General features: G+C 33.6%; 2 protein-coding genes across 2 annotated transcripts in view; both read left to right on the forward strand.

Annotated features, from left to right (window-relative positions):
- The window catches only part of LOC113396688 (neuroligin-1-like), a 677,577-nt gene that overhangs the window by 579,131 nt on the left and 74,450 nt on the right, over positions 1-23,996 (forward strand). The window lies entirely within an intron of this gene.
- Wb (wing blister) overlaps positions 1-23,996 on the forward strand; it is a 171,647-nt gene that overhangs the window by 26,208 nt on the left and 121,443 nt on the right. The window contains exons 3-4 of the mRNA XM_064219912.1: positions 21,394-21,568; positions 22,319-22,481. Coding sequence (XP_064075982.1) covers positions 21,394-21,568; positions 22,319-22,481 — 338 coding nt within the window. The remainder of the gene's footprint in view (positions 1-21,393; positions 21,569-22,318; positions 22,482-23,996) is intronic.

A 23,996-nucleotide genomic window follows, 5' to 3' on the forward strand; every position in this document is an offset into this window, starting at 1 on the left:
AACTTTTATCTCAAATATTAAAAATGCAAGATGGATAATGTATAATAATTTATACAGTCGCGTGGTTTATGCGTTGGAGGCAGTTAAACCCTACTTAACATGAGTTCCGCAGCAGGCGCTTGCTAAGATCGCGTCATAATCGATGTGAGCGCTTGACGCGTCACAGATCATAACAGAAATTACAGTAGATGTTTAATAAATCGTTTAATGTCGCCGTCTCGGGATACCTGGTAGATGCTAAACAACTAATGATTATTGAAATAATAAATAATTAAATAAAATCAATAAAACGAAAAACAAAATGTCTCGCTAAAAAAATTATTGTTCGCTATTTTTAGAATACACAAAGAAGTCTATAGTACTAGCGATCCGCCCCGGCTTCGCACGGTTGTAATTTTGGTACTAAATATACTACAGTATATACTACTTACAACGTTTACAGTTTATTCAGACGTTAGACAAAATAAACCGCTATGTCCCTGTGTTTTAAATCTGTAATATCTTTGAAAACATTAATTTAAATTACATGCTGTTAAGGCCCATATTGATCTATATTAAATGCCCAATGTATTTAAGGTACTTAATTGGATAAGAATTAATGCTGTATTGCTTAAAAGCGCTTAGAAAATAATCTTGTAAAAAGTAAAGGTTAAAAAATTGTTGATGTGGGGTATCCCTAAGAGATAGACATATACATTATTTTGAGCTAACTCGTAGGGTTCAGCCAGCATTTAAGCGCAAGAATGTGTTTATTTACGACATGACTTTAGAAACATCTAAATGATCAGAGTTTCTCTACTATATTGTGCATGAATTATACATATAAACCCTCCTCTTGAATCAATCTATCTATTAAAAAAAACTGCATCAAAATCCGTTGTGTAATTTTTGCTCTAAGCATACACAGGGACAGACAGACAGCGGTGATAGACTTTGTTTTATACTATGTAATGATGATGATGATAAACGCGTGCATGGCGTTGTATACAATGAAGTGGTGGTAGAAAAGGGCGCGTGACGGTGTAAGACACTGTCAAGCAATTGACCGTTACGATACAAGCGTCGGCCTTGTCCTCAAAGTACGCAAATAGACGTTTGTCATCAGAAATGTATTCCTCTTTCAGTATTAGCATTTGATTGCATTTTTGTTTGATTTTATTACAGCCTCCTTGTATAAAGGATAACAAAATACAAACTAAAGTCACAATATTTACGAATATTTCCTCTCAGAGACTTATCTTACGTATGTATAAAACTAGTTGACTATTTAGTTAATTTCTTTGGTCCGTGATTGGAGTCTTAGATTTCAACAACACGAAACTGGTTGCAGGCGAAGACTGGTGATAGCAATCCGATCGTTATCTCGGAGCCCGTAACTAAATTATGTCTTAGCTAATTACCTGTACTATCTAACAAACCTTAGCAGATATTGCACAGAAGGTAATTTTAATAACGTAAATGAACTTAATATTACAACAATGTTGTGTGTTGTTTAACTTTCTAACGGAGGTGCTAATTGAAAATTTTCTTGTTCTTCTATTTCTGTTGTGTATTTGGTGTCATTAATATTTAATGATTATATTGAACAAAGGCTTAAGGATTTAGCTTTTTACATAATTGAATTTTTGTTTAGTAATTGTTTTTATATGTATTATTTATAAAATTCGAAAACACGATCTGAGGCGGACAAGAATGCCATTTTCTTTATCACTCGATTCCCTCTTTTTGCCAGTTAAATAATTCCGAACAATTTTATTTTTTTGTTACAAAATAAAAACATTAATTAATAAGACATACTTTCAGACAGTATATAAATTTAATAGTATGTGATAGACATAACTTTGTATTTGGAACAGTAGAAAATAGTTACGTCTGAGTTTCTGTCCGGTTCTCGGTAGTATCTATCTTCCAACCCGCTTAACATATAATGTAATTTTATAAAACGATGATGCAAAAGTGGTTCTCAAAACCTACTTGGATTAAGGATATTTTGATTTCTAATTTGACAACTTATTCTCCAGCCCGTGTTAATATTCGAACCTAGCATGAAAACAAATGGACCTTCACAAGCACCGTAAAAACAGCGGTAGTGTGTTGCCTTTTAATGGTCTCGGCTACGTAGCAGAAGTTAATATAACTATTTCAAGTCTCGGGGAGCGCGGGAATTAAATCAACGGCCGAAATTAATAGTCGATTTAATCTAAAATCTTCAGATTTAAGATGGAAAATATTATCCGATTGTGTCATAAAGTGTGCCAATAATCAATTTACGAAGTGACACATAAACCATGAATAATTTTTTAACATGATATCTTTGAATATTGTATAGAATATTCAATATTAGGTTTTGTGTCGGTCGATTTTGGCAACGAAAAGATTTTGTGCAACCTTCAGATGCACCCTGTGTTTATAAATATATTGTATTTTGTATTATATTTAGTTATTATTATTATATTCGTAATATTAATTAAACATCTCTGTGTCATTTTATAAATGTGAGAGTAGAATTCAATGCCCCCATAAATGGGGGCTGAGTACCAAAACATTAGCCGGTTGTGTTTTTGTACAATATTTTATTCAACGCAACCGCATTTGAATGGATGTTTTATTTTGTTTTATGTCTGTACAAATCAAATGAGTGAATGCTTGTAGTCGAATGAGTTTTTATGTTTTTATGATTATGCTTGGAATGAATGGGGTCGAGTTGTTGGAAGCCATTAGGGGCGGGATGTCTGTCAGCGGCCCTCGTATACAACTCGATGATCCGGCATGACGTTCACGAGGGAAGTATAGCTGATCGCTGTGGGCATTAATTGAATAAACATTCGGGATTGAGTTATAATTTAAATGATAAGTCTTTCCTGTTTTGGGCATAAACTGACGATTAAACTTATTAGTGTCTGGTTTTGTAATCTCTATTTATATCATAAAGCTGAAGAGTATGTAGTGTTAAACTATGATATCTTAAATTTAAAACAGTATTTGTGTTAAATGTTACATTTATTGAAGGTCTTAGGGTATAATTATAAATACATTAGGTAATGTAGGCATCGACTAACGAAGGGCTCCTAGGCAGGCCACTAATTGGGAAATAAGTAAATATTATTAAAACGCATTTTTAAATGTTGGTGGCCCTTCCTTATACAGTAAAATCGTAATAAAAAAAAAACATTGCGTTGTAGTAGAAAATATATTTCAGGAAGTTAGAAAAAGATAAAAGGACTCCGAGACGTGTATTGCCTAGCTAGAGCCTCAAACATGATCAACCCTGGTTTGACGTTACGATATTAAAGAAACAAAAATATGTTAAAAATTACCTAGAGCCTCATACATGATCAATCCGGATCTGGCTATAGGCTTGACGTTAAGATATTAAATAAACAAAAATATGTTAAAAGTAATACTCAATACAAGACTACTATTGGATGCAAAGCAATACGATTTTGTAATAATTCATTTCGTATATCACTCATGCAATGTTGGTATGCGGTGATACCTACGCCATTGCGGTCCATATAACCTAAAAGTGTGATATTTTTTATAGTCAATGTCGCATAACATATTCTGATATTGAGAATACTTCTACGGAATAGAATTAATAAAATAATATATGAAGTTGATTATTTAGTTTATCAAGTAGCAGTAATTAGTTTTCATCTACTTGAACGATTTTAATTTTATCTAAAGAATAATTAATTTTACTCACAAACACATTATCGTAGTACAAATATCCAATCTTTCCGAGTACCAGCTCTGTTTGCGTATATAATTGGTCTCATGGCTTCGCAGTTAATGTGATTCTAACGGCACAAAGGTAGTTGGATTGATTCCCAATCGGTTGTAGCTATGAGCTGTTTGCTCTCGACGATCGTTATGGTGATACTCGCCGATTGTGGTGCCGTGTATGGCTGAGTGTGCTCGCTCGTTATCGCGCCCATATTAGGTACCGGCGCCTGCGCAGAACCAACAAGCACCGAGCCATCTTGAAGTTAACAATTGTGCTAATTAAGTATATTTGGTTATGGGAATTTTATGGGGTTTTTCAGTTTATGTTTATTTTATAAGATTTCGCTTAGGGTATGACGAACTATGGTTTGATTCTGCAAAGCGGTTTGTCGTTATTAATGAGTCGGTAGATTGTCTTGTTGTTTTGAAACAAACGGATGCTACTTATCTTTGGTAACATTGTATTATTAACAAAGGCAACGAAGTGGGCGTGTGAGTCTCACGCAATTACTTGCTATCTCGTTCGTGTGGACGAACGATATCGAAGTGCTTATAACTTTTTGTGTCTATAGCAAAAGCACTGAGTTTCAGATAAATGAACACGCAACATAACTGACATGTAAATAAGAGGAGACTAACTAAGACTGCAATCTATACGTTTTGATTGTGAAATTAAAATAAGAACATCCATACAGACACATCGAACTTAGAAACTCGAATAATTGGAAGGTATTTTTTTACCTTTGGTTTGGAGAAAATACGCCTGTTTTTTATTATTTATGTAGACGAACAGGCAAATGGGCCTCATGATGGTACGTGGTCACCAGTTCTCATAGACATTGGCACTGTAAAAAACATTAAATGGTCCTTACATCTGACTTTTTAACTTTTTACATCAATACTTTACTTGGTGGTAGGGCTTTGTGCAAGCCCGTCTGGTTATGTACCACCCACTCATCAGATATTCTATCGCTAAACCACAGTACTCAGTAAGATTGTGTTTCGGTTTGAGTGAGTTAGCCAGTGCAACTACAGGCACAAGGGACATAACATCTTAGTTCTCAAGGTTAATATTTCTTACAGCGCCTTTGTCTATGGGTGGTGGTGACCAGGTGGTCCATATGTTCGTCCACCAACCTATGACACAAAAACAAAAAGACATACAACAACTACTAACCAGAATTATATTAGGTATATTATTTTACCCTCTTCCCGTACTAAAATGTTAACAAAGTATAATATTCATACTAACAAACTAATACTAATAATTAAAATTGATGAACGGAATACATTGCTAAATATCTAAATATAATAATAAAACTATGGCTTCTTCTAAAACAATTTGATAATTTACCGTGAAAATATAAATAACAAAAATTAATTGAATTAAAAGAGTTTGTTTGTAATGTAAGTTTACAAATTATGTGATACGTATTTACATTACAATAACTTCCAAGTTCATGTAAACGCGTATCTTTATTGCAATAGTGAATAAGTGCCAAGTGGGTAAGTGCCTTTTTATTCATGAACGCACAGGCATGATTGTACAGTGCGAGAACATTTCGCAATAAAAAAAAAGTTAAGAAAGAGTTAAGAAGCTAATGTAAACTTAATTTACACATTTTCATCGAATTTTTTTGCAAACCTGGGTTTACAACTGTCATCTTAAAAAAATAAACAATTAATATAAAATAATTAATTTAATTTTTCACGAAAAATGTTTTTCAATGGCCGTTTTTAATATTTAACAGTTCGGAATAGTGCTTTACTATTCTATTCATAAAAGAATCCCATAAAATTCATGACATATTGCATAAAAGAACGGTAAAATACCAAAGCGATGATACAAAAGTCGGTCAAAAACATCCAAAAAGTCGTGGAGACCAGCTATTAAATAGTGATTTAAGGAGTTCTAGTAGTCATTTGTCACGGCGATGTACCGTCGGTGACCACAAAGGCTCCGAGAGCCATAAATTGTTAATGAAGTGTCCGTTTTAATGGCGCATGCGCACCCTCCCAGCGGGCACCGCCAGGTAAGCCGGGTACATATTACTAGAGTTTGCATACGCACTTGTAACCGACGTGTCTGTTGTCAGTTCGTAAAAGTTTCTGTGGTACTTTTATAGCTTTTGTTATTCATACGTCGGAGCCTTAGAGATATGTTAAGCAATGTTTGTTGGACATAAACTTGACTTGTGCTGTTGACGTTATTTTTACTTATTATTTCTTATTCTTCTTCTTTAGTAATACGATTAATTCGATAAAATACTTTGAGATTTATGTCACTATTTCCATCTGTATATTCACATATTCGCCGGAGTCAGCTTAACAATCTATCCTGCATTTATTCGGGAGTCTGGATATAATATCTGTTGAGCATATAATTACCTGGTACAAAATATTTAACTTTATCTATACAACATCACTAGGTTTTAAGTTAACACGTGAAACGAATCAACAAATTAAACCACTTTTGCACTTACAACTTGGAATGTACTTTATTTTTTACCGACTAACTTTAATAGTATAAACGTATAAGTCGATTTCGTTCCACTTACATTCAACAATAGAGCTCGACGCATCTATCATCAAGTCCACGCGCCCTGGCCGGGGAGTGCCGTCGGCGCCGGCGCCCGCGGCGCACCTTACTACGCTTCACAGTCATTTCTTCCAGTGCGTCATTATTCACAGTGATCTTTGGATTTCTTTAAGATATTGCTTGTGAATGTGCAGTTTCGAATGCGTCAAATAGATCAATTGGTCATATATTATGCAATAATATTCAGTTATTAGAATATATAAAGATGGAATAGGTTCACTTCGTGCTTGGTTTTATTCATTATCAGTAAGTCTAAAAGTATGATAGAAATATTTAACCCAAATTTTATTGAAATTAAACTTTTCGACCTTTATTTAAATTAACATTCTTTAAAACGTCACGTCACATTAGTCCCGAGTCACGCTGACACCGGTTTGATATCCGATTGGATTGAATGTTCTTACTACATGACTTTAGCGACATAAAACTGATTTAAATTGTGAACAACATATTTAAAACTTCAATTCCTTTATCCTTCGACAACTGCGATGTATCACTCCATAATCCCGTGAGCTTACACATACTGTAAGTTGGAATGAGATAATAAGGAATTACGTTTGAATGTGAGTGACGATCCCTGATCCTCAGGACGGAGAAATAAAGGGTTCATTTCTTTGAAACGAAGTTTAATCCTGGTAAATAGAAAAGCTAAGCTCATAATAGAATAGGTTTACTTGACTATGCAATCTAAAAGGAACCGGTTTTTACAAACTTTAATTTAACATCGCTCGTTGGTTGTAATCATGCAATCTTGTAACTGAATTTTAAACAAGTGCAATCGATTAAGCAAAATTTGCACACGCAATGCCGATGAGAAATAAATCTTGTAATCAGCCTGTAAATGTCCGCGAACTGTTCGGCCTCCGCTACTTTTCTTAGTGTTTTTGAGGTAATTCTATAACACTGCTCTAATGATCACATGAAGGTTTCCTCACGATGTTTTTCTTCACCACGATATGAATTATTCGGTTTGACGTCGAAATCTTCGATCGAAGTTCACGTATCCTAATAACTCTGCCTTTGTGTAACTGTGTGTTTTTCCGAATTAAAATGTGGATCAGCTTACTTATTAATATTTGGTTATTGTTTAAATTGTTTTTATTGATCATTGATTGTTTTTTTTATAGCCAAATGCTGACCATATGCAACACAATATACAGCCAGTAAATTTGGCCCTGATGGTTTCAAATGTACTATGATACTTTTATGGTCCTGTCTTTGGTGAAGTAAAATCAGTAGCAGCAGGGTACCGCGATTAGGAAAATCTCCATCTAAAAATGTGACTCATCATGTATTTACTCCTTTTTTTTTAAATCATGTGATAAGAGTGGAGCTTCTTTATTTGGTAGAATTAATTCATCAAGTCCAATAAAAACTATTTGGTGTCTTATTTTAATACACGTTGACTGCTGGCAAAATTAACTGCGCATAACATTGCAACTGTTTCTGTCTCTATCCATCACACTCTTAATCCAATAGAACGGCAATCGGGCACGAACGAAATGAGTGAGAACCACGATACCACACTATGAATATGGACCGAATTTCGAAATATAAAAACTATCAAAATTTCTTAAGATGTCAGTTCACAAAGTTCGTGGTGCATTGAATTTAAGGAATGGTTAATATTTCTTACGACCCCAATGTCAATAGGTGGTGGTCGTAATTGTGTCCATCAGGTGCTCTATTAACCGTGCGCTTATTATTATTATTACATATATAACAAATAATCATGTGTAGCAAAATAAATACATTCTTACAAATCATTATAATAAAAACCTAATTGACCGAAGGACATTTAAGTAGGAATTGTATTGCCAACCTAACAAAATATGTTCAAAGAATGCGAGTGTTTTGTCGTTCCATCAACCTGTTCGTTTCGAATCATTGTTTGCGCGCGTTTGTCGTCTGTCGATCGAACAACCGATCCAGACGATTGAATAGATCGACCGCATGTCACGTGGATTCATTGATTCTTAATTTGTTATACAAGTAATTTTGAAAGAATACGATGTTTATTTTCCCTTTGTATTATAAGAAATCCAGTTTGAGGGTTTTTAACCCTTGGTAACATTTTTAAGCAATAATTGATGTTGTCAAAATATTTGGGGTCTGAAGTGCTTAATTCATTTCTTAGAACTTGAAATTATTTTGATACTAAAGTAGGATGGAAAGTGTTCAAATGAGATAGGAGACCGAATTTTTGTTTCTGACAATTCCTATAGGGCCAGTGCCAATCATCGTAACTAAGTTATTATATTCCATGCAATCTTAGACTTAGGTTCTTTTCTAAAAAGCATGGCATTCCAGTTACAATATATTAACAACAATAGGTCTCTATACTTGGAGCTACGCGTACTAACTTTATTTTTTATTAGTGGTAGGTCACAATCACCATTCTACTCCAAAATCGTACTCTGTATTTTTGTTTTGGTTCAAAGGGTGAGTTTTCCATTACAATTAAAGGCACCAGGAATAAAAGGCTGTAGTTCCCATGGTTGGAAGCAAAGGGACGATGTATGTAATAAATAATAAATAAGCATCAATAGTGCAATGGTTTACGGACCGCCTAGCCATGTAAAAAGTCGCAGGATCGATCCTGACCCCTTAGGCTATGTCGTCCCCACTCCTAACACAAGTGATAAACTTAAAAGGAGGGGTAAATAGGAATATTAGTAATTCCTTAATTAATTTGGGGCATTACTAGTATTCGTTATAAAAAATACTGTAGTACCAATGAATATAGTAGAGGTCGAGGACTTTCTAACAGTAGCCTGTTTGCTCGCCTGCCTTTATTATAAATTTGAAAGCAAAAGCAAATTTAAAAAAAAAACAAGCACAACGATATCCTTCTCGTACTATCCTTAATTCTAGTAACTTATTTCAATGAAGAAATAACAAACCTTTATAGAAAACTACTAACGAGAAAACTGAAGCGTTCATTATATATGAATAAAAAACGTTCGATTGAATCGTTCGATCGAATCATTATAAAATCGTAGCTACGCATCGCCTATCGTTCGGTCGTAAAAACCGCTCTTTGCCATATTTGGTGTGTACTAATGAGCCGAATGGACGCGTAAGGACTGGACCCGCTCCCACGAGCCGCGGTTTTTAGTTTTTATACAAGAAGTCCGTTTTGGAAGCCAACTATACATTTCAAGGCTGTTATAAATATACTAGTGTATGTTTATCGTTAGTCTGGGGAGGAATGGCTAGGTTTGTATTCTGAAATTAACTTTCCTGGAGTCGGTAGAAAGCCTACATATTAAATGGTAACATCAAATGTTTCCAAAAGCTGTTACATTCTTGTTTTTAATATTTGGTATTGCTATTCAAAGCTCTTTATTATTGTGATTAAAAATGAAGTCCTTTTTCAATTGTAATTTCTATATTGTCTATTTAGTCAAGACGTTAAATGTGATTATCATATCATTATTTATCAAATAGTCAGAAATATTTTCTTCAATTATATGATTTCAAATATGAATCGGAATATAATATATCCTAATGTTCATCTTAAAAATGCTGATATTTCACGATGTTGACATTTTTAGAAACATGAAGCTTCGATAATAATTTCTAGGAGATTAATATAGTTCTTAAGAACATCTGATTATGTCACACCAGTTTTAATATGAAATCAGCTGTTGATGGTTCTTCTGCATTATTGGCATGTGTTGATAAATAGGGTTAATCACTCACTCAATTCAATCAATCACTTAAATAATTATTAGTTTCCAACACAATGAGCCGATTAAACATTCTTTCAAATTTCTGAATAATATATATTTTGCTGTCGTGTTGAATGTTTCTGTGAAGTGTAGCGTATAGTCCAATTGTAACGAAGTTTTCGAGCGAGAATTTCCTTTTATCGATCATCTTATCACTTTAACTCATATTTAAACAAATCTCAAATCGCATCGAATCGCAGATAAACAACTGCTAACTCGAACACTTTTTAAACATCAAACATATAGACACTAGTTTTTACCTGAGACTTAATTCGCGTGTTAGGGCTGTTAAAATCACGATTCCTATGTAAATGAAATATATTTTTGATCTATGACACATTACTCATTCATAATGATGTCATGTAACGTAAAACTCCAACATGCATTGTTTCAAAATGCTTTACTTGAAGTAGTCTAGTCCAATCGAAGAAGGAATGTCTATAAACAAACCTTAGATCTACGTATTCCATGCGATTTGCTAATAACTCAGTTCATATTGTACTACTGACAATTGTTGATAAATATGTCTTAATTTATAACTTATAATTACTTTAATTTTACTTCCAAAGTTTCGATAACAGTTTCGTTGACGTTCAAAACACCTTTTTTGAAAATCCATATTGAATATCATAGACTATTCAAGCTCTCGACCAATGATATCGCTTCCATTCAATGTAAAATGTTGTTTGTTTGGCTTTTGTCCTAAAGTGTTTAGAAGACTAAAGGCACGCCCTTCCATGTTCAATTATTATTGGCATGCATGAGTAAAACTGCGTGACGCACGTGCTTATAAAATGTCTTAGTGTGCATGACAACTTAGAGTAAAGACAGCAAAAATACAAATTAGATTATCATTACATAGTATAAAACAAAGTCGCTTAGTCGTTTAGTCGGTTATTCAAGAGGAAGGTTTATATGTATAATACATGCACAATATAGTCGAGAAACACTGATAATTTTAGAGGTTTCTGAAGTGATGTCGTAAATAGACACATTTTTTGCGCTTACATTGCGAACGCTGGCTGAACCCTACGAGATAGATCAAAATAATGTACTACACTATTGTACACCTTAAAAAGGTCTTTAATTAAGTCGATGGTATATGTCTATCTCATAGGGATAACCCATAATAACCATTTAATAATGGCTTATTTTCGAAGAGATTTTACAGCATTAATACTTATCCAATTAAGTACCTTAAATACACTGTCAATTTAATATAGATCAACATTTACAGCATGTAATTTAAATGAATATTTTCGAAGATATTACAGATTTAAGATGCAGTGATAGCGGTTTGTATTGTCTAATGACTGAAAAACTGTGAACGTTGTAGGACATTATATAGTAAATTTAATATCAGCATTACAACCGTGCGAAGCTGGGGCGGGTCGCTAGTAGATTATATTACTTAAGTTTCTTTATTAAAATGCCGATAATTGCACGCGTCGAGACGCCTTTGTGAGTAAACAGATCTATATCTAACTGTGAAGGTTAATATGAAACTAATATAACTTAACAGAGATATTTAACAATCGGTAGTAACAGATAAGTGGTGAGCGAACAAACACTTCATAGTTAAAACGAGTGCTGTTTACAATAGCGGCCGCTTCCTCCATCAGGACTGCAGTGTTTCTGATTGTTTGTTTATAAATCCCGCACACGGGGGATGTTGAGTGTTAAATGGTCCTGGAGAACGGTACCATGGTACTAACTTAAATGTAAAGTTGAAAGAAACTCTTTACAGATTTGATACACTTCTTAAATCTCTTAGAAGCAAAGTATCACTTTCAAAAAATCAATTCTTATGTTATAGAGTAGAGTAGTTAGTAGGCGGACGGGCAAGTTGGCCACCTGATGGTAAGTGGTCACCACCGCCCGTAGATATTGGCGCTGTAACAAATAAGAAGCATTACTTACATCACACCTATGCGCCACCAACCTTGGGAACTATGATGTTATATCCCTTGTGCCTGTAGTTGCACTGGCTCACTCACCCTTCAAACCGGAACACAACAATAATAAATATAGCTGTTTGGCGGAATATATAATGAGTGAGTGGTCAGTGGTACCTGAGCAGACGGGCTTGCGCAAAGCTTTACCACCAAGAACTACATAAAAGAACTGTTGCATCGTCATGTAGCAGTATTCAATTAAATATATTAAAGCTGCCACCGTTTCGGCATGTAGATTCTACCGAGATAATCCAGCAAATACGTTAGTAGTTACTCTTTCCCACCAATTATCATAGGTATGTTACTCAAACAGAAAAAAATACAATTTATCCTGCATGAAAGTCAACGAATACCAACTCCACTCCTTTAGTATCATCCATGTGGTCTTTTATCGATTAATAATACGTGTGATTCAATGTTTTACGATGAGATTGATATTTGAATAATCCAAGTTAAAAACGTCTGCGGAATATTTTCACAAAAACGAACACGATGCCTCGAAAAGGATGTATTGACTTTCGGAAGTCGGAAATTTGTTGTCTTTAATTAGTAATGTATGAGAGCATTATTAATTAAAGTTTAAAGTGTACGCAACCGAAGTGGCGGGCACAGGCTGTCTCGTCTGTGTGTGGTCTCGCAGCCCGCTGACCGCAAAACGTCTGTTGTCACGCGAAACTGCACGCATAGCGCCTTGGGCTTTGACCTTTGCCTTGGAGCCGCCTTTTGACGTGTGACAATTTTATCAACTTAGCTATTTCAAACATAAGGCTCAAAATCGACTGTCAAGTGGGAGCACTTAACGCATTTTTAGTTTAATTTCGTAATGTTACTAAATAATTATATTGTTGGACTTTCATTTCGTCTAATCTCCACATTTTATGCATGATTTGTTTTCGGGCAGAGTAACAATAAAAAAAATCAAGAATATTATTAGTGATCAAGTTTGTCTAACGTCTTTAATAGAATGATCAATGTATTTATATGCGTCAAAATCACGTCGTCGACGCGAAATAAGAAGGTAGACCTAGTAATAAAACTATAAATAATTCTGATTTATTTGGTAGCAATCTTGACGTGTGTTATTACTATAAACTGTGTAGTGTAGCGATTTGCGTAGTCTGATGACTTTGCTAATTGATAATATAAATTATATGACATTCTATTTGCTATCATTATCTAAATTGAGATTTAGTACATTAAATGATTTATGTTTTAAGAACGATACAATATTTTTCAAAGAAGATAAAAGCCGAATTAAATATTTTCAATTTGTTGCCAATGTAAGACATATATTAAATGTATATGGAACTCTTCTTTATATTCGTGTGATAATCATAATATGGCGCTTGTTTGTTTTTTCAATTAATATTTACAATTAAACCAATTACATTAATCAAAATATACTTTATTCAAGTAGGCTTTTACAAGCACTTTTGAATCGTCATTTAACAAACTATTTAAAGTAAAGCTACCACCGGGTCGGAATATAGATTCTACAGAGAAGGACCGGCAAGAAACTCAGTAGTTACTCTTTTTCAATATCCAAAAATACAGTCATGTTAGTTAAATACAATTATACTAACTTTGTATATATAATACTAACTTTGTATATTGATAATTGCAAAAACACAATTCATATATTCATCAATAATTTAACAAGCAACAACAATTATATTATATCACAAAATTATATCGTACCTTAAATGTTAGCAGCAGCTTGCTGGTTGTATACCGAGTTTCCATCACTTATATAAGCCTCACTACAAATCAAGTGACTCACAATATTGAACAGAAAAGTCAAAGTACCCTCTTATTTAATATCAATGTTATCAATACAATTCAAAAATAACTTAAATTAAATTATTATTATAACATAATTGATTAAAACATACAATACATAGTGTAAGCCTTGTTTGTAATCGTCTAATTATTTATTTATTTCTTACTTAATCTGACACGCTCAACTAGCACAGAGACTCGGCATAAGAGAAACGAAAAAAAAGGGCTTGAACTACAAAACGCGTTTTGCATTTCTCTAGAAAATGTTTTATCGTAATGAATAGCACGTCTGCGGTTAATTCCTCGGATTACACTCACGTATGTTCTCGGTGAATTGAACTCTTACAAGGTGTTCAAGGCTAGTACGTTACGTACATACGTATGTACGTTTGTGAAAAGGAGAAATCATCATTGATTGATTGACTGATTATCCTTAACACAGGCTATTTAATTTTAGCCTAGCTAGGATAGCCAGTACTTGACCTGTTTTTCTTTTGATGATCATATTATATTACGTATTAAGTCTTTACTCATAGTGCAATCATGTAATAGTTTTATAGATGTTTTCTGTGTGAAATAAAAATAAAAAAAAATGAATGAAAATGATTATTTACTATCAGCAATACTGACATGTCGTTTTAATGTATTATCTGTGACTCTAACTATTCTGGTAACCAATTTTAAGCAATTGATAATAATGAATTTCTCCTGACGAAATTTCAAGGTCAACTGTATAGAAAAAAAAGCAGAACAGCTGATCATAGAGAAATCGACGAATTTGACATAAATCTGAATGTTCATTGGTCGATGGCAGCTGATGAGATTATACGCGATAAATTAGCGTTCACGATACAAATTTATGCTTTGATCAACTTTTCAAAAACTGACAAATGGAAAACATCTATAGATGCCAATAAGACATTTAATATAATGAACATAAGAACGCAAATCGTGCAATACTTTATAATAATCTGGATATATCACAATTTTGGAAAAAAGAGCACTTGATCTCAACTAATTCTGTTGTCAAAGTGACATATCATATCTACGTCTAAACCCCACAGATAAACACGTTAGTGTAAATTGGTATATTGGTATTTGGTGGTAAGACTTTTTGCAAGCCCGTCTTGGTAGGTACCATCCATTAGAATGGACCATCTGATGGTATGTGGTCACCACTGCCAATAGACATTGACGTTTTAGGAAATTTTAACCATTTCCTACCTGCCTGTACTTACATTAGCAATCAACCAAACCGGAACACGACATTGCTAAGTAATGCTGCTCGGTGATAGAATATATGATGAATGGGTGGTACCACCACATCGCTAGACTTGTTAATATATATTGTTGGTATGCATTTTTATATAATGTCGTTTTATATTAAACTCTCCACTGTGTCTGGTTGTAAGATGTATGTATTCGAAACCTGACGAAAACAATTGATACTTTTCAAACTTCTATTGACTTGTTTATTGTACTGTAACAATTATTCATTGTTATTTCTTTACGAATAACCATCAATAAAGTTGAAGTTTAAGAAACGACTTAAGTTTAAGTTGTTTTAATATAATATTTTACCTTCTACAAACAAATTAAATACTTAAAAAAATTCGCGTCCCATAAAATGTTATACATTTTAACTAATTATATATAATAATCTGTGGCAACGTTGAGAGGAATTTGGTCATTCAGAGACATTTTCTCTTAATGAGGCATTTCGTTAAGTTCGTTTATTTCTGAGAACTTAATGTTAGCGTGTAACTTTTAGCGGTAACCATGTACGACTTGTGGAAAATATTTTACAACTCGTACATTATATGAACATAGAGAACCGGTGGTACTCGTATTGACTCATTAGTTCGTTGTCTGTATAATATGAGATACGAATTAATGATCGTTGGTTCATTGACTCAATTTAATTTAATTATATGACCAAAAATTATGTCGATTGAGATATTGGCCTTTCCAGTCAATAATCGCTTTGAAATATAAAATCGGTAGTATTTGTCGTGACTTTGATAGGACGGAATATACGTTGGCCATGTGCTCGATTTGTTAACGGTCGCTATTTCACCCCATCATGCGGGTGAGAGAACTGTATGTGCATACTTAGATAATGACGACATCCCTGGTCGAGTAGTGTGTACACCGGTTTTCATGGGTGCGTACCCGTCTCTGTACTCCAAGGCCCAGGGTTCGATTCCCGGCCGAGTCGATGCAGAAAAAGGTCATTAGTTGTCTATACTGTCTTGGGTCTGGGTGTATGTGGTACCGTAGTTACTTCTGATTTTCCATAACACAAGTGCTTTAGCTCCTTACATTGGGATCAGAGTAATGTATGTGATGTTGACCAATATTTATATTTATAATGTTTCTAACATTACAGTATATTTCAATAAATAATTGAAAGCTCGCATAGTTTAAACTTAAATGATATTATAAACGTAACGAAAACTGTTAACAGTTCAGTTTACAATATCACGGAATAATTAGATTGGATTAGTTGAATAGCAGTGGACCTTATATAAAAATTTAAACTTCATTAATTTTACTAAGCTCCGTTTACAATTTTTCGTCAGTATGCATCTCTAGATTTATTATAAACATGTTGGTTTCTATTAACCGGTGACAGCTATGAGACAGAGCAAAAAATAAATGGACGAATTGTAAACAACCGTAACTTACATTGTAACTAGACTTCTAACTCTGTACATAATTTAAAGTAATGTTATTATTGTGATTCTTGTCCGTTCTTCCCGGGTTTCTCCGATCGCCTTGGTGGTAGGGCTTTGTGCTAGCCCCTCTGGGTAGGTACCACTCATTCATCAGATATTCTACCGCCAAACTGCAGTACCAATAGTAGTAGTATTGTTGTGTTCCGTCTAAAGGGTAAGTGAGCCAGTGTAACTACACGCACAAGGGACATAATAACTAAGTTCCCAAGGTTGATTTCGCATTGACGATGGTGAATTATTAATATTCCTTATAGCGCCATTGTCTATGGGCGGTGGTGACCACTTACCATCATAAAACAATCTCACCTCTCTAAATCTATTCTTCTCTTTCTGAATCTTTATTTCGAATCGTTGGTAAATTTACATTCAATATTGTATCATGATTCGTGACTGCTCATTGAAGCCTTTCTTGAATGAAGATTATTTTGATTCAAATCATATCGAAACATATGTTGTCTATTTCAATAGACAATTACAAGCATTTTTGAATCATCATTTTACAGATCAATATTAGAAAGTAAAGTCATCACCGGTTATAAATATACATTCTGCCGAGAAGAACCGGCAAAGAAACACCGTAGTTACTCTTTTCCAACATTTGAGATACATTATGTTTGCGTTATAAGCCTATCTTAACATCTCGTTTACATTCAATGATTATCACTGATTCTATCAATGTTACTGTGAAAATAAACTGCATTGTTGTAAATATATTGTGACGTAACCGTAAGTATTCCTAATCTGTCAAAAAGATTCGAAATGATCCGATCACTACACTATAAGCATAAAGTATGTTTGTGTGTAACCATTAAAATGCTCACTAGCATCTAAAGTATTCCCAGCCTGTATCGTAGATGCAATATCCTCCCAATCGCTTTGTAAACATTCCAAAATCGATCACAAGTTTCATCAGGTAACGTTACATGAATTAGGAAGTATAAAGTATTCACAGCAAGATTTTAGTATTGCAACGAATCTGTTTCGAATTTAGACACAACTTACATGTGAAATATTTAAAGTTTATTTAGTTATATTCTATGACATAAATGTATTTCATAAATAAAATGAACACTTATTTCGGATGCGTTTCCTCAATCTATCTGACATATTTAAGGTAGCAATAATATGGTAACTTAGTATTATGGTGGTCTGGATCTCATTAGGGATGTGCCATTATCGCGACTATTCTTTACCTATCGCCTCTGGTCAGATTATTACGATGTTAACTAAATTTAACTTAGGTCATAAATGGGTGCTTTCCACTCTAAAAATATCATTAGTTCACTTGTAAAGTGACAATTTAAAATGGTAGTTTATACTGCAAATCTAAGTTTTTTATTTAATACAAGCCTTATAACGGTTTTTTGACGTTAAATAATCTTAGTGCTATTATGATAAATCGTATTATTAACGAAAAAAACTGCGTGCAAATCGCGTTCAGGTACAAAACAGACAAACACACTTATAAAATGTATTCACGTATACATTATTCTGGTATTGAAACATTTGAGACAATTAAGGGGTATTTTATAATTATATAATAAAATATATATATTTTATCGCTTATAAAATCTTTGCGTTACGTAATTTGGAATCCCCTTTTAAATAAAGATTTATATTTGTAGGTCGTTTCTTCCATATACCAGAACTTAACATTTTAAAAATTATTGAATTATTGTATACAGGAACTATTATTTATATTTCTGCGCGTTAGCTATGTGTGTCTGTTCAAACAAAAAATACTTTATTCAATTAGACTATTCGTCGCCATTTTAAAAAGATGACTTTAAACCTATATCTGGTTTTTATGAACAATAAACTCAGACGTCACTCCTTACAATATTGAATTTATTAATTATGCTAAATTAAATTTATACATCCTGCGTGAATATAGAACAATATCACTTTTATCAATAAAATATACATTTACTGGTAAATTAAATTGTATCTGCGTCATATTATTAAAGAATCAAATATAAAATATATTTAAATTAAGTATAACTAAATGTTATTATTCGATAGACGTAAATTTATAATAACATAAACATTACGACTGTGAGATTGGACTTTAAATTGGAATTCCCAAGCAATAGTTGAAGTGTGAATGTAAAGATATCAAAACGTGAGATGGCTTTATAAAGTGGTGCCAGATGGCTTCATGATGCGCGCGCGCAGATTGCGGCAATACTACTTATGTACCAGTATAATTTAATGATGTTCGGATCAAATTTTCTATAAATTTTCGTGTTTTAATGTCATAAATTTTCTTTTATTTCTTAACATCAAAGTTTATCTTAAAATATATTTACATAGTATTCAATGTCATATAAAATAATTTACGTGTTTTTCAATACTATAAATATTCATTTGTTTTTATGATTCTGTGTTATCTTGATCAGACTTAAAACGTATTAGTAATATTTGCATAGCATTCATATTGGATTATCAACGTAATAACAAATTGATTTGACAGCGGGTTTTTATTTTTTATTCGGAAATGTATGTAAACGATTTCCTTTTATAAATTCGAATTTAGAATTTTAAGTTAAAAATACGTTGATAGTTCGATTAGAAGTGATCGAATTTGTTTTTCTTTATTGAAATAGGAATATATGTGGACTTGATGAGTCCCTTGATAGACATCATCGCTATATTATATGTATTTTTTTTTGTTGGTAGGCGGACGGGCGAATAGGCCACCTGATATAGGAAATGTGAGTGGTCGCCACCACCCCTAGACATTGGTGCTGTACGAAATTTTAACCATTTCTTACATCGCTTAGTCCCTTGTGTTTGTAGTTACACAGGCTAACTCACACTTGAAACCGGAACATAACACTACTGAGTATTGCTGTTTGGCGGTAGAACATATGATTAATATATGGTGGTACCTACAAGCTTGCATAAAGCCCAACCACCAAGTCTATTAACTTTTTTCTTTTGAAATTATAGTGGAAACATTTTATAACAGATATTTATATTATTGCTGCCTTTGTGACGTCGCTGGTTAATTTTCCGCAACGAGAATCAGTATTTTGATTCAACGGAAATATGTTGCTAGCATTTATGCAATTTGACGCGGTCATCCTAGTTATTAATTTTGGTACTCATATGAGTCCTGAATCTAAGTAAATCGTGCAACACCTGCTTTTGGGAGACCTTACGTGCTCTATCACTATTTAAATCAAATCACTGTGACGAATTATTGATTTTAGTATCACCAAGGAATAGTTATTTTTTCATTAGAGATAAGATATTATACAATTTTTTTCACTGTCCACACGTTCATACCTTTGTAAGTATGAGACACATCTCATCTTGAATAGATAAGATAATCTACTATGATTATAAATCTCTCTTATAATATCTCCCGCGGCTTTGTATGTTAGGGGACAGGTTTTAGGTATATACAAGTAGCCTTTGTCATTTCCTGGGTTTCTGGCTTACTTCACTTACTATTTCCTCAAATTCTGTTCAGTGGTTTGGCCGAGAAAAGGCATTACAGACAGACAGACAGAGCTACTATCACATTTATAATATTAGTATAGATTTTTCTTCCACCAATCCGCATTGGAGCAGCGTGGTGGAATATGCTCCAAGCCTTCTATTCCTATGCTATCCTTCATTTTTAGTGCTGCAGTGACACCTAAGTGAATAGTATAAAAAATCCATAAAAAATACATGTCATATAGGAATACGTGCGAAATCACATAGCATTCGAACGGTGTAAATGAGTAATAATCTCTAAAAGACATAAAATATCTATAATTATATGCAATAGACATCATAACGAACTGCACATGAATTTTATTATATTCACTTGAACCGCTCAATACTAAAAGCTCGACGCAAGTATCAATACATCTCTAATCACTTCACTTTCGCTCAGCATTGGAACATAGTCTGATATATTCTTTATCAATTTTTACACACACGTTTATAGTTCCAAATATAAATAACTTTAAATCAAATCAATTTACAATTCTTCATACTCGCGATGAGTTCCAAGCATTACAATTCGACACATCGTACATTTACTTCTTGAGTTATAGATATATCAAATTAACGTTTAACCTCTTACGTATTAATGAGTTATAATTAAAGGCTTCCCAGTCATCTAACGCCACGAGTGCGGTGTACCACATTCCATTTTTAAATTGAATAATTGAATTTTAATAAACTGTTCACACCACGCTCATTATAAATCGTTACTGAAGCTTTTTGTTTTATATAATTCATTCAACGTGTGATTATTTTGTGATCAGATATTTGTGATAAAAAAATAACTTATTATTTTAATTAAGACAGTTACATAGCTAACTTACCTTATGAATTAAACTAACAGGATTAATATACCACTTTATTTAAAGGCCTTCTCTTCTCTGTTCAAGGTTTGGAGTTTATACCAACAGAATTGTACACACACAAAACTCTGTATCAGATTTTCATTCTTCTTATACAATTCGTCCGGCCTTGAACTCACAAACTTCGGTTAAGAGTAATTTAGTCAAGTACACTGAGTTTTTTTAAACGACTGCTCAAAAAAATAAGTGTAATGTTTTCAGGATTTATGTTGGTATTTGAATTTTTTATACCACCATAACTTTTAAATGCCTGAACATATTTGGATTTATAGATATCGTTAGAATCCTTATGTCATCAAAGTTTTACTGTATTTATTTATTTATATAGGATTATCAACATGAGATGACTAATAATTAGAAATGAACAGTATACAGAATAGGTCTAAGTATAACAGTTGCCATACTTAAAGACACTTTACTTTATTGTAATCTGTTTACTACCTTTGTTTTACTGCCTTTTATATAAATATGATGTGTTAAAAGTAATATTTCTACCAGGTCGCGCAGTGCTAGACAGACTGAGCAGTACAACGTTGAGCGAGGTGGCCGTGACAAGTGATCCTGGTGGATATCTCCCCGCACCGCTGGACGTCGCTCCGTATTCCGTGGTCACCGCTAATGCTACTTGTGGAGAAAACGGGGCGGAAGAGTTTTGCCGGGACACACCTGGGAAGTAAGTTTGAAATCTCATTTATACCCGTTACAAGCATCTATTTGAATTTGAGAAGTACTATCTTGTTCAGAAGTACAAAAGACTAGGGCGTAAATTCTACTAACAAATTGTCAAGTCATCGCAATCGAATCATAATCGTGTTCCTATTCTACTAACACAACGATCCAGTTATGGTTCGGTCGAACTTGGATTGGAATATACTTGAAATCGTATCATACCCGACATAAATAAGTACGTTTAGACCTCATTTGCGATTAAGCTGAGGATTATTTTTGTTTGCTTACAAGCTTACTCAGATGCAGATGGATACGAAATCCAGAACAATTACAATTTTTTACAATTATTATCGTGTTAATATTATGTATATTTGTTAAATAAATAAATAATAAAATTTGGACAACATCACATACATTATTCTGATCCCAATGTAAGTAGCTAAAGCACTTGTGTTATGGAAAATCAGAAGTAACGACGGTACCACAAACACCCAGACCCAAGACAACATAGAAAATTAATCAATTTTTTCTACATCGACTCGGCCGGTAATCGAACCCGGGACCTCAGAGTAGCGTACCCATGAAAACCGGTGTACACACTACTCGACCACGGAGGTCGTCTCAGAACGTACCATATCATTATAAGTTAGTAAAATTGCCCTCCGATTCAGAACTCTTGGATGCATAATGAAATTAAAATTGAATCAGCATAAAAATATGCCATAGTACAGGACTAACTGTAATGTCCTTTCAGACGTGGCTTGGTATGCGACGTCTGCGAGGGGCTAGATGGCTCATCATCACGAAGACATCCAGCATCGTTAGCAGTGGACGGCGACCCAAACACGTGGTGGCAGAGTCCAATCATCACCAACGATGAATACCAACACGTGGAGCTCGTGGCTGCTTTGCCGGGGGTAAGTGAATAACTTGGACGTAACAATGACTAACGTTTCTGGTCAACTTTTTTGGAAAGAAGTTCATTTACGCGACTTACAGTAGACTGAACTGGCAGAAATCGTCCCGTAAGGAAAAAATGTTATGCTCTCTCCAAGGGACCTTTTTCTCTTTCAGATACTGTTTAATATAACATTATTTACACTTATAAAATTATTTTATTGTCTGTTATTTAATACATAGTACATATATAATATATAATCCTTCCAATTGGGTATACCACGACACATCTCTTTTTATTTTATCAATATATTTGTTCCTTGTTTTCATGACTTGGACGTTCTGCTGTAGTTTGTAGCGTATTGTACATTAGTATTCGTGCTTGTAACTATTTACACAAACAGTAGTCAGGTAGATGGAACTCATGTGTCTGACCATTTGAGGCGAGGTTACCGTCATGTTCTAAAACGTAACGTATGTATATGTATGTATTGAAATATTTATGTTTTGTTTTATTTAAAATATAAGTTCAGACTTAGAACAAAGTTTAAGTAGAATTTGTATTCACTTGGTGGTAGATTACATACAATATTACTATTTAATACTAGCATAGAAATATTTTGACTTGGACTTTGCTTGTTTCTCTATGTTGTTCCGCGGACTGCAACGCCTTTTGTTTTGTTTTGGACGAGTTTGTCAATTTTTTCTGTCACCAATATACTCGCGCACGAAGTTCGCTTTAACTATAAAAACGACGAAAAAATCAAAAATCTAACTATCAGGGTGCATGAGATACAGCCTGGTGACAGGTGACAGGTAATAGGGTCCCGTTTTACCCTTTGGGTACAGAACCCTAATAAACTAATTCACTGCCGGACAGACAGGCGGAACTTTGAAAATACTGTTAATCGCATACAATAATCTTAAATATTTTGATTACATATACAAAATTGTTTTTTACTAGAAAGTTAAATTGAGTGAAATTATAATTACAGTCTTATTGAAATAGCTCGAGCTACGTGCATCGCTTGTATTGAATATGTTGAATAATTAATTACGTTCGGTTGAAACGTCGTGGTCATTTACACCTAGCCACAGACAGCGTGGGCGAGTCTGAGCGCGTCGTGATCTTGAGTAGCGACCATTTTAAACTAATACGTATAAAAACTACTTTGAAATAAAATTAAACGAACTGCGACTCAATAAAAATGTACTTAAACTGAACTCTTGGTCGTCTTGAATCGTAATTTTACAAGATTATATCTATATTATTATTTTAAAGAAGTAAAATTTATTTGATCGTATGTAGAGGGTAATTCCAGAATTCATGATCCAATTGAAAGAATGTTAACATTGGTAGATAACCACATTATTGAGTGCTATAGAGCATAAATTATTTTATAAATAAATTTTATAAATATTGGACAACATCACATACATTACTCTGATCCCAATGTAAGTAGCTAAAGCACTTGTGTTATGGAAAATCAGAAGTAACGACGGTACTATAAACACCCAGACCCAAGACAACATAG

Source organism: Vanessa tameamea, chromosome 4 (assembly GCF_037043105.1).
Source record: "Vanessa tameamea isolate UH-Manoa-2023 chromosome 4, ilVanTame1 primary haplotype, whole genome shotgun sequence".
Taxonomy (NCBI): domain Eukaryota; kingdom Metazoa; phylum Arthropoda; class Insecta; order Lepidoptera; family Nymphalidae; genus Vanessa; species Vanessa tameamea.